We start from the raw sequence: 13,307 nt of genomic DNA, 5'->3' as shown, positions 1-13,307 counted from the left end.
ACTGTTCCTGATCTATATAAATGACCTGGGTGACAATCTGAGCAGTTCTCTTAGACTGTTCGCAGATGATGCTGTAATTTACCGTCTACTAAGGTCATCCGAAGACCAGTATCAGTTGCAAAGCGATTTAGAAAAGATTGCTGTATGGTGTGTCAGGTGGCAGTTGACGCTAAATAACGAAAAGTGTGAGATGATCCACATGAGTTCCAAAAGAAATCCGTTGGAATTCGATTACTCGATAAATAGTACAATTCTCAAGGCTGTCAATTCAACTAAGTACCTGGGTGTTAAAATTACGAACAACTTCAGTTGGAAGGACCACATAGATAATATTGTCGGGAAGGCGAGCCAAAGGTTGCGTTTCATTGGCAGGACACTTAGAAGATGCAACAAGTGCACTAAAGAGACAGCTTACACTTTACTCGTTCGTCCTCTGTTAGAATATTGCTGCGCTTTGTGGGATCCTTACCAGGTGGGATTGACGGAGGAAATCGAAAGGGTGCAAAAAAGGGCAGCTCGTTTTGTATTATCACGTTATAGGGGAGAGAGTGTGGCAGATATAATACACGAGTTGGGATGGAAGTCATTACAGCATAGACGTTTTTCGTCGCGGCGAGACCTTTTTACGAAATTTCAGTCACCAACTATCTCTTCCGAATGCGAAAACATTTTGTTGAGCCCAACCTACATAGGTAGGAATGATCATCAAAATAAAATAAGAGAAATCAGAGCTCGAACAGAAAGGTTTAGGTGTTCGTTTTTCCCGCTCGCTGTTCGGGAGTGGAATAGTAGAGAGATAGTATGATTGTGGTTCGATGAACCCTCTGCCAAGCACTTAAATGTGAATTGCAGAGTAGTCATGTAGATGTAGATGTTTATTACTTACTGAAATTTAATTATAACGAACTGTACCAATAACAATGCATTTTAATGGATCTTCAACATGTTGATGTCAAATGCCTACTCTCATAATACGCAAGTTACAATAATACTTTTCCCGCGAATATGACGTGGTTTTTTTTTGTTATTTTGTCACAACGAAGCATACAATTAAAGGAGTGTTTTTGAGAGTTCCCCCGTTTGCTGGTGGTCAGAAGTTGCATTTATACATACGGGCTTCAACTGGAAGCCAACATGGAGCCTCACAACTCTGCACCGAAGGGAGATGGCGTGCACGTGACATAGGTGGCGTTGTGCCACCTCATTGGTCCATGTTCAACCGCACGTCCAGAATATCTGACGTGCTAGATATTGCTCTGCACGTTCGTAAGGACTTACCAACCTGCTATTCCACGCTATGACCTCCCAAACTCTGCCCGATCAAGTCTAAACGTTCGGATGGATGGTCCGACTGCCGAAGGCTTAAAGATCACCCAGCAGATATCAACCGCGCTGGTAGAAGACTGGAACGCCCAACCATAAGAACTCCTTACCCACTTTACGTGCAGCAATGGAGGACATTGCTGAGCATGGATTGCTGATCACACAATCTACTAAGGACCATGTCGTGTCTTTTGCAATGTTCTGGGGACAGTTATGGATCGCTGAAGTCTCAGTGTAATTATTGTCTTTGAATAAAAGTGTCTCTTCCATTCAGCCAGCTGCGTATTTCTTGCAGTTACGTTCTGTGCTATACTGTAGTAGTTCGTTCTACATATGATAAATGTTTCATCGAGCTACGTTATTTGGCAGTGACACATCGTGAGAAAAAATGGCTCTGAGCACTATGGGACTTAAAATCTATGGTCATCAATCCGCTAGACCTTAGAACTACTTAAACCTAACTAACCTAAAGACGTCACACATCATGAGAAAGTTACTTTCATCCTTAAGCTTTGCGCTCCAGTGTAGTACCTGTCTAACATTCTGTGTGGTGTCTGTCTGTTCTAAGTCGTGTCTCCCTATCACTTTCGCGCAACGACGCTCTGAGTGTGTGTTTTAGGGAATTGACTAGTTTGGACCTGGGACCTGCTGCTGGTAAGGAGACGCCAGACCACACATGACATGAAGAGTTCAGAAGAGTTCAGTGAGACTAGCGATGATATAATCAAATACTTAATGATTTCAGCGTCAGCTCCACTGCACTCCCTGTAAAAGAATCTTAATACTAACTAAATTTAGTGGAAGGGGTTCAAGGCTTTCCTATTTTTAGTTAGCTGGTAAAATAACGTCGAGAAAGTAGTTAACTTTACCACTGGAATTTTTATTCTACTCACAAAAAAGTGTTTACAAGTTGCACTGTTGATAAAAGGAAATATTTTAATACAGGATGATAAAAACCAACTGCGTTCACAAAAATGTGAACGAATATTCCCTGAGTGGGTTTCCAAGTTCTACAATTGATCGAAGGATGACCTATGCCATATCACATCTATAATCTAGGTTTAAATTAAGTTTCATAAAAGAGAAAACTATCAAAAATGGTCTACCGTGTCCCTCAATTATCTTTAATTACTTATTTAACTTATCGTAAATTACAGTGGCTGATGTGGATTCTCAATAGTTATACAACAGAAAAATAATCGCATTTCAGATTTTAACTTCAAGTAGCAAATGTGAATACCATGAGCTTTAATTGACGATCGACACTAGTATTACGCAAAAAGGGGGTGTAACAGATGAGACTTCTGCAGTTCTGAGTGAAGCTTTATGCGCTCTTATGCGGCATCGCGTGCGTTCATTACCTTGTCGGTAGTTAGTCAGCGTCAGCGGGAGGCGCAGCTCCACACTCTTCGCCGTCTCGGTAGCAACCCTCTCCAACTTCTCTTTACTACAATTTACTGAAGTGGGTTTAAGAAAAGGGTATCTGGTTGTGTTTTCAACTGACCAGTTAGGGTCTCAACGTTAACCTTAAGCTCCGCCTCCAAAAATTCTGTCTATCCAATGAGAAACGTTATAGTTTGGTGGTGGGGCAATGTTTTTAATGTTTGCAACGTAACAGAGACGCGTATAATCTCACGCTAAAACTTGCAGCTGGTGTGGCCCTTTTAGTGTTATCGTAAGATCTATACTGTTCTTCTGGAGGGCTCTATCTTTTAACATGGGCTGGGGGTGGTCTTGGCGGTCGGCCTGTGTTTTGGGTGTCGATTCCTTACCGTAGGGCCTTCCAGCATACACGACTCTGCTCTCGGCTTCTGTTCTTGTTTTTCTCCTCGGAACTGCGTCTGTTTCACGGTCGGGAGGTATGGCAGGCATTTAGGCGTTCTTGTGCTTGTCTGTGGTATTCCATTTGCTCACTCGTTGATCGTATTACTTTGGTTAATTTAATGTCAGGATTTATTCGGAGCTATGTGACATACTGCCGGATTTGCTATAATGTCAGTGTTTTGCTGGAAGGTGTTGGATTTTCCTGACACCTTACACCTGGTCCAGTGGAAAGTACTCTCTGCTGTACACTTAACAGTTGCATGAGAAATATGGATGTAGAGAAGTTCAGGGAAACCACGGAAAATCTAAATCAGAATGTCCGGATGAGCTGGAGCGTGCCGTACAAAAGCCCAGCTCTTTACAACATTGTAACATCTTCCGAGCTTTACCTCACGACGAACTCGGTCGAGACGTGTGTTGCTGTGACGAGTGGGAAAGGCTCACGACGCCTGCCTGCAGCAGTGGGGACAGTAGTTAGTTGATGCTTTCTTGGTGCTCCGCATGATAGTGATATTTCAGAAATTTATTCGAGATAAATTTCACTGCTGAGAAGTTCGACACTTCGCAGTAAATTCGAAGTCTCGTCAGGAAAATCCTAAGTATAGCGCTTATTTGTCTCAAGAACGCAAACCTGTATAATGTTTCCACCAAAAATTGTTAATATGCGTCTGACGGTTCTTACATATCCCGACAAGCTCCGTATTTGCTTATATTACACTACTGGCCATTAAAATTGCTACACCAAGAAGAAATGCAGATGATAAACGGGTATTCATTGGACAAATAAATTATACTAGAACTGACATGTGATTACATTTTCACGCAGTTTGGGTGCATAGATCCTCAGAAATCAGTACCCAGAACAATCACCTCAGGCCGTAAAAATGGCTCTGAGCACTATGGGACTTAACTTCTGAGGTCATTAGTCCCCTAGAACTTAGAACTACTTAAACCTAACTAACCTAAGGTCATCACACACACCCATGCCCGAGGCAGGATTCGAACCTGCGACCGTACCGGTCGCGCGGTTCCCGACTGTAGCGCCTAGAACCGCTCGGCCACACCCGGCCGGCTCAGGCCGTAATAACGGCCTTGATACGGCTGGGCATTAAGTCAAACAGAGCTTGGATGGTGTGTACAGGCACAGCTGTCCATGCAGCTTCAACGCGATACCACAGTTCATCAAAAGCAGTGACTGGCGTATGGTGTCGAGCCAGTTGTTCGGCCACCATTGACCAGACGTTTTCTATTGGTGAGAGATCTGGAGAATGTGCTGGCCAGGGCAGCAGTCGAACGTTTTCTGTATCCAGAAGGGCCCGTACAAGACCTGAAACATGCGGTCGTGCATTATCCTGCTGAAATGTAGGGTTTCGCAGGGATCGAATGAAGGTTAGAGCCACGGGTCGTAACACATCTGAAATGTAACGTCCACTGTTCAAAGTGCCGTCAATGCGAACAAGGGGTGACGGAGACGGGTAACCAATGGCACCCTATGCCATCACGCCGGGTGATACGCCAGTATGGCGATGACGAATACACGCTTCCAGTGTGCGTTCACCGCGACGTCGCCAAACACGGATGCGACCATCATGATGCTGTAAACAGAACCTGGAATCATCCTAAAAAATGCACCCAGGTTCGTCGTTGAGTATACTATCGCAGGCGCTCCTGTCTGTGATGCAGCGTCAAGGGTAACCGCAGCCATAGTCTCCGAGCTTACCGTCCATGCTGCTGCAAACGTCGTCGAACTGTTCGAGCAGATGGTTGTTATCTTGCAAATGTCCCCATCTGTTGACTCAGGGATCGAGACGTGGCAGTGGCTGCACGATCCGTTACAGCCATTCGGATAAAATGCCTGTCATCTCGACTGCTAGTGATACGATGCCGTTGGGATCCAGCACGGGGTTCCGTATTACTCTCCTGAACATCCCGATTCCATATTCTGCTAACTGTCATTGAATATCGACCAACGTGAGCAGCAATGTCGCGATAAGATAAACCGTAATCGCTATAGGCTACAATCCGACCTTTATCAAAGTCGGAAACGTGATGGTCCGCAATTCTCCTCCTTATACGAGGCATCACGACGACGTTTCACCAGACAACACCGGTCAACTGCTGTTTGTGTATGAGAAATCGGTTGGAAACCTTGATCATGTCAGCACGCTGTAGGTGCCGCCACCGGCGCCAACTTTGTGTGAATGCTCTGAAAAGTTAATTATTTGCACATCACAGCATCTTCTTCCTGTGGGTTAAATTTCGCGTCTGTAGCACGTCATCTTCTTGGTGTAGCAATTTTAAGGGCCAGTAGTGAACATATACGAGGGGCGTTTGAAAAGTCCGTGCAAAGTCCGGGAGATGGCACCACCGGTGCGTATCGACGTCATATTCAGTTAGCAGCATCTTTGGAAAGAACCACACCAAGTTTTAGCCATATTGGTCTACTTCTTTGTGTTTGGCATTCGTGTGAATCAAGGAAGTCGAGTGATTGTCAAAAAATGGACGAAGAAGAATTTCGTGTGGTTATTAAACATTACTTTATGAATGGCAAAACGCCTCAGGAGACTAAACAGAAGCTTGATAAACATTATGGAGACTCTGCACCTTCGATTAGAACAGTTTACAAGTGCTTTTACAATTTTCGGAGTGGCCATATGGGCACATGTGATGCTGAACCTTCTGGACGCTCTGTGGAGGTTACAACTCCAGAAATCATTGATAAAATCCATGATATGGTGATGGATGACAGAAGAGTTAAGGTGCGTGAGATTGCTAGTACTGTGGGCATCTCGAATGAAGGGGTACATTATATTTTGCATAACATTTGGCCATGAGAAAGGTATCCGCAAGATGGGTTCTCCGATTGCTCACACTTGACCAAAAACGGAATCGTGTTAAGTGTTGCAAGGATGGTTTGCAGCTTTCGGGAAGAATCTGCATCACTTTAAGCGTCGTTTCGTGACTGTGGATGAAACATGGATACATTACTATACTCCTGAGACCAAATAACAATCTAAACAATGGGTTACCGAGGGAGAACCTGCACCAAAAAAGCCGAAGGCCAGTGCTTCGGCCGGAATGGTTATGATGACTGTCTCTTGGGATTCACAGGGGATAATCCTCATCTACTGTCTGAAAACGGTAAAACTATTACAGGTGCGTATTATTCATCGTTACTGGACTGTTTGAAAACCGAGCTGCAACAAAAACGCCGGCAATCGGACCGCAAAAAAGTTCTTTTCCATCAAGACAATGCACCAGCACACACCTCAGCAGTTGTGGTCGCAAAATTAATGGAAATACGATTTCAGCTCAGTTCACATCCCCGCTGTTCTCCAGACTTCACCTCCTCGGACTGCTATTTGTTCCCAATTTGAAGAAATGGCTGGCGGCACAAAGATTTTATTCAAACGTGGAGGTGATTGTAGCAACTAATAGCTATTTTGCAGACTTGAACAATTCCTATTATTCGGAAGGAGTCAACAAATTATAACAGCGTTGGACGAAGTGTATAAATCTAAAAGGAGACTATGTGGAAAAATAAAAAAGGTTTACCCCAAACACGTAAGTAGTTTTTATTTTTGCACGTACTTTCCAAACGCCCCTCATAGCAAGAGATCTGTTAAAACTACCAAGATTGTAACCTACGTTAGCGTTTGGACCAGAGCAGCTGTATCAAAACGGTCTGAAGTATCGTATTTGTTCGTGTGTGTGTTTTTTTAGTTACTGACTCCAGTGTGTTCTGCTGCAGGTCGTCTGGGACTGGCACTGAGTGCTGTACACATACAGCCTGCGTCGGATGCTCCAGAGGATGTTGCGGCTGCGCGCCGTCTCTTCCAGTTTCAGGTTCTTAGTCAGTCACGTAGCAGGTATTAACAGCTAAGATAAAAGTGCTAAACATACTGAAAAGACCAGGCTGCTTCTCTCTCACAAACTCGTTCATATTTTAAGCTGTACATTTCAGTCGACATCTTAAAACAAGAGATGGAAAAACTCCTCTGGTGTACTTGAAAATAGTAAGGAAAATATATGTATAGGAGAGAGTCTAAGGTTAGGAGGCCGTTTCCTAAGGCAACTCTTGTGCGATAAATGACGCAATAAATATGGACCCCGTGTTGCGGTATACAACACGGCTACATGGTACGGAAATAAGCGTACTTTCTTCGAAGGACGGGGAGCTTGGGTCCATTTTGTTGCGTCAAAAGACTCAAGTGGTAGCGGTTTGACGAGCATTAAATAAAGCAGTTTTTGGCCAGAAGTTAGTGTTGGCCACGATTGCTGTGGATTTCTACACCAGGGGTCATCAAACAATTTTGCTTAAGAGCTTATACTGACATTGTGGGACGGCACATCAGGCCGTAAATGTATCGATTTATTAACTGGTAGTGTACATAAATAGTAAGTTATGAGCCACCAACAGATTAGCTATAGTAAGAGAGCGATAAATTGTCCGTCGGCCCTTAATTGCAGGGTGTACTCAAATAACCGTTACAGCTTTGATAACATATACACTCTAAGGGGGGAAACAAAGACGCACGATGAAGGAATTACCCGGATAGGTCGGAAATCTGTACATATGTCTATGCACATACAAACAAATGATTAAAATTTCAGACAAATTCGAGAAAAGAAAGAGTCGAAACAAGGCCCCCGGAGTAGACAACATTCCATTGGAACTACTGACGGCCTTGGGAGAGCCAGTCCTGACAAAACTCTACCATCTGGTGAGCAAGATGTATGAAACAGGCGAAATACCCTCAGACTTCAAGAAGAATATAATAATTCCAATCCCAAAGAAAGCAGGTGTTGACAGATGTGAAAATTACCGAACTATCAGTTTAATAAGCCACAGCTGCAAAATACTAACACGAATTCTTTACAGACGAATAGAAAAACTAGTAGAAGCTGACCTTGTGGAAGATCAGTTTGGATTCCGTAGAAATACTGGAACACGTGAGGCAATACTGACCTTACGACTTATTTTAGAAGAAAGATTAAGGAAAGACAAATCTACGTTTCTAGCATTTGTAGACTTAGAGAAAGCTTTTGACAATGTTAATTGGAATACTCTCTTTCAAACTCTGAAAGTGGCAGGGGTAAAATACAGAGAGCGAAAGGCTATTTACAATTTGTACAGAAACCAACTGGCAGTTATAAGAGTCGAGGGACATGAAAGGGAAGCAGTGGTTGGGAAGGGAGTAAGACAGGGTTGTCGCCTCTCCCTGATGTTATTCAATCTGTATATTGAGCAAGCAGTAAAGGAAGCAAAAGAAAAATTCGGAGTAGGTATTAAAATCCATGGAGAAGAAATAAAAACTTTGAGGTTCGCCGATGACATTGTAATTCTGTCAGAGACAGCAAAGGACTTGGAAGAGCAGTTGAATGGAATGGACAGTGTCTTGAAAGGAGGATATAAGATGAACATCAACAAAAGCGAAACGAGGATAATGGAATGTAGTCGAATTAAGTCGGGTGATGCTGAGGGAATTAGATTAGGAAATGACACACTTAAAGTAATAAAGGAGTTTTGCTATTTGGGGAGCAAAATAACTGATGGTGGTCGAAGTAGAGAGGATATAAAATGTAGACTGGCAATGGCAAGGAAAGCGTTTCTGAAGAAGAGAAATTTGTTAACATCGAGTATAGATTCAAGTGTCAGGAAAGTATTTGTATGGAGTGTAGCCATGTATGGAAGTGAAACATGGACGATAAATAGTTTGGTCAAGAAGAGAATAGAAGCTTTCGAAATGTGGTGCTACAGAAGAATGCTGAAGATTAGATGGGTAGATCACATAACTAATGAGGAAGTATTGAATAGGATTGGGGAGAAGAGAAGTTTGTGGCACAACTTGACCAGAAGAAGGGATCGGTTTGTAGGACATGTTCTGAGGCATCAAGGGATGACCAATTTAGTATTGGAGGGCAGCGTGGAGGGTAAAAATCGTAGAGGGAGACAAAGAGATGAATACACTAAGCAGATGCAGAAGGATGTAGGTTGCAGTGGGTACTGGGAGATGAAGAGGCTTGCACAGGATAGAGTAGCATGGAGAGCTGCATCAAACCAGTCTCGGGACTGATGACAACAACAACAACACCAATTAAGCAAGTCAATAAAACGCTTGTTCACCTCTGGCCCTTATTCAGGCAGTTATTTTGCTTATCATTGGTTGAGGGAGTTGTTGGATGTCTTCCTGAGGGATATTATACCAAATTCTGTCCAATTGGCGGGTTAGATCCCTGACCACCTCTCCTGGTTGTCGGGCCAATGGCAGGTTACAGTCAGGTTAGTATCCCACCACTGTCTGGGTTATCTCCAGACATGGTTTCGGTTTGGAATCGCATTGACTGGATTGTCTTTAGTGATGAGTCCCGATTCGAACTGAGCCCCGGATAGTAGTGGGATACCAACCTGTCGCCTGCCATATGGCCTGATAACCAGGAGTCATGGCCTTGGGTGCCATTTCTTTTCATATCAGGGCACCTTTAGTTGTCATCTGCGGCACATTTACAGCACAGCGGTACGTCGACGGTATTCTGTGCCTCGTTTTGATGCACTTCATGGCAAGCCATCCTGGGCTTGCATTTCAGCAAGGTAGTGCCCGCCCACACTAGCAACTAGAGGGTGCCTCGCAAAGTTATATCAACCAACCTGATGAATCAATGGGACTTAACTTCAAAGGTCATCAGTCCCCTAAAACTTAGAACTACTTAAACCTAACTAACCTAAGGACATCACACACATCTATGCCCGAGGCACGATTCGAACCTGCGACTGTAGCGGTCGCGCGGTTCCCGACTGTAGTGCCTAGAACCGCTCGGCCACTCAGGCTGGCCCACCAGTCAGGATTTTCAGTGTGTTGTCATGGTGCTCCCTCCTACCACTTTACAAAAATATGAGATCCACACGAATTTTTCCCCCAATTTTCCTTCGTTGACTCGAATAAATACTGTAGCGAAGTAACAGAAAAAACTGCATTGCTGAGAACGAACGACTATAGGCGACAGCTGTTTAAACAAAGCATACTGTCGTCATGTACGCCATGTTAGCGATGGTAGTCGTTTCTTTGTGACTGGTATGTGGACGAAACGACGTAGTAGGAGCACTGTGGAAACAGGCCATGAGAAAGGCTTCTTCTCGTAGGCAGAAGATAGGAATGCTGAGGTATCTCCCAATTACAAGGGGAATTCAATAAGTAATGCAACATCTTTTTTTCTGAAAACTCGTTGATTTTGTCCAGCATTCCGATACACCATCTTATTTCCCACTCATTTGGCTTCAAAACCCTACTTCTCAACATAATTACTATGAATGTGATGGCCTTACGCCACCTTACTGAGAGGGCCTGTATGCCCTCACAGTACCACTCTACTGGTCGACAACAGAGCCAATGTCTTGCTGTATCAAGAACCTCTCCATCATCCACGTATTGCTTCCTCCGGAGTGCATCCTTCATTGAGCCAAACAGATGGACGTCGGAAGGTGCGAGATCTGGGCTGTAGGACGGACGAGAAACAATAGTCAACTGAAGTTTAGTGAACTCCCCTCAGGTATACAGTCTAGGGTGAGACTTTGCATTGCCACGAAGTTGGTTTGTATTTTTGTAGCGATACACACGCCGAAGCCATTTCTTTAGTTTCCTGAAGATAGCGTAATACACTTCAGAGTTGATTGTTGCCTCATGAGGGAAGACATCAAACAGAATAGCCCCTTCAGAGTCCCAGAAGACAGTTGCCATGATTTTGCCAGCTGAGGGTAGTTAAGTACTATAGTGCTCAGAGCCATTTGAACCATTTTTTGACATCCTTCACATGGATCAACTTTGAAATAGGCCTGCATGTGACACATTTGAATCGGATCACTTGGTTCTAAACTGTTGTAACTGGGTGTGGTGCTGTGGCTGTTGGCAGGTGGGCTGGTTCGCGCAGCCCGTTTATAGCACGGAAGGCGACTACCCACCCGTGATGCACGAGCGCATGGACTGCCGTAGTCGGATGGAGGGTCGCTGGTGGTCGCGTCTGCCCAGCTTCAACGAACACGAGTGCCGGATGCTCACAGGTATTGCAGTGTACACAATACCCTTCCCTGGTATCACGCTTCCCACGTCGATGGTTCTACCCGGTGGTTACAATTAAAGTGCAGCTATTCACAAAGGTCCAGTGTAGGCTGTAATTATTGTATGGCAGCGAAACTACGTAAACATTCTCACGTGTTAACGATGACGAATCGATTTACCCTGGAAAAAAATTAGTTACAATGTTGGCCACCGGGTGCATATCTGGTGCTGTGAATGCAAGAAAAACCTAAAGAAATGTTTCCATATGTAATGGATTTAGCAACTGGACGTGGGCACAAAAGGTCAAACAAGTGAGAAATGCATAATGCTGATTTTACTATTAACCGCCGTTGACACAATTTTTCCAGCATGAGCACCGCATCTGTAAAACGACGTGATCAACAATTGCTCGCAGCAGTTCTGATGGAATCTAAACCTACGCGTTCCTGTATACTGGTCTTCAGATCAGGTAGAGACCAAACGTATTCCAGATGAACTTGTTCCGTTAGATATCCCCAAAGGGAAAAATCACATGGATTCCGATCAAGTGATCTTGCAGGCCAAACGTATTCCAGATGAATTTGTTCCGTTAGATATCCCCAAAGGGAAAAATCACATGGATTCCGATCAAGTGATCTTGCAGGCCAAACGTATTCCAGATGAACTTGTTCCGTTAGATATCCCCAAAGGGAAAAATCACATGGATTCCGATCAAGTGATCTTGCAGGCCATGCGTGTGGCAAACTTCTGCAGGTAACACGTTCGTGGAAGGTTGGATAAGCAGACCTTCTACTAGTCAAGCAGATCTTCTGCTGGGCGAGCAACATGAGATGTTGCCCCCATCTTGCATGAAAACAGTGGTTTCCATATAAGTGCGCTCTTCCAAAGCCAGGATTCAAATGCCATACAAGGAGGTCTCGATAACGTGCAGAGATCACATTACACCCGTCAGCTCCTCTGAGAGTATTCTCTTCAAAGAAGAATTTACCAAAACATCCACACCACACAGTCACATAAGGCGAATGCAATGGCTCTTCGTACACAACACGCAGTTTACTAGTACCCCAGATTCGGCGGTTCCGTGTATTCACTGCACCCTGTAGTGAAAAACATGCCTCCTCACTCCAAAGAATATTGCCCGGCCACGTATCATCAATTTCCGTTCGTGTCAGAAACCGAAGAGCAAATTCTGAACATTTCTGTGGTTTATAAGGTTCTAGTTGCTGCACCGTCTGGATCTTGCACGTGTAACAGTGTAAAATAAACCGTAAAACTTTTTTCTGTTGACCATGGACTGAAAAATTATCGTGACACTGCACAACTCTAGCACTACCCGGCGCAAGTGCTGCATGGTCATTCACACAAACAACCACCTCGTCAATAACTTCCACCAGTATCGGATGCCTTCCTCTCCCAGGTGCCTCACCAAGCTCACCCTCGTTTTCGGACTCCATTGTTTTCTTTACACCTCTTAATGACATCGAACCTCTCCTCAGACCTCTCAGTAAGCGACACTCTATCAATGCAGTACTGTTATTGCTGTGCTGTCGTTCACATAAAATGGTTTTACTAACAGTGCGTGGTCTCTGTTCTCTATAGCCATACTGTTTAGTCACATTATGGGTTGTCAAATGACAGCGTGGATGCTAGAAACCGTCATACAGTGTGCAGCACCAAATTTGCTCGTGGTGCCATAATTGGAACTAATTTGTTTTCCCTCAGCATAAATCAGTTCTATATCACCATATCTACCCAAGTTCCGACGCCATAGGATGATTACAGCCCACACTGGATCTTGGAGAGTAGCTGTACTTTGATTTCAATCACGTGGTTTTAGCCCAGTCGGCACGCACATTGGATGTTACAAAAGGAACGAATTTTATGAACTTTTAGTACGTCATGTACTGTGTAGGTGGTATGTAGACCTATGGTAGAATCCTGTAGTGGTGTGTAGCGACCTCGAGAGCCCTGTGCTAACTAGGGAGCCAAAAAACTACAACATTTTGGGACTTTCTTTAGTTTTTTCTCAATACTTTTTTCCTTTTCCTCCCACAATAAAAGGTACTCAGAACTTACTTGCAGATTGTAAGATTTTCTAAAATGTGT

The 13,307-nt window shown here is 44.1% G+C and overlaps 1 protein-coding gene across 1 annotated transcript in view; it reads left to right on the top strand.

The window, feature by feature from the left end:
• Positions 1-13,307, top strand: part of LOC126282376 (myrosinase 1-like) — a 94,826-nt gene that overhangs the window by 57,887 nt on the left and 23,632 nt on the right. The window contains exons 6-7 of the mRNA XM_049982035.1: positions 6,899-6,993; positions 11,056-11,203. Of these exons, the coding sequence (XP_049837992.1) occupies positions 6,899-6,993; positions 11,056-11,203 (243 nt within the window). The remainder of the gene's footprint in view (positions 1-6,898; positions 6,994-11,055; positions 11,204-13,307) is intronic.

This window comes from Schistocerca gregaria, chromosome 7 (assembly GCF_023897955.1).
Source record: "Schistocerca gregaria isolate iqSchGreg1 chromosome 7, iqSchGreg1.2, whole genome shotgun sequence".
NCBI lineage: Eukaryota > Metazoa > Arthropoda > Insecta > Orthoptera > Acrididae > Schistocerca > Schistocerca gregaria.
The sequence above is the reverse complement of the archived record's forward strand: the minus strand, read 5'-3'. Positions and strand labels throughout refer to the sequence as shown.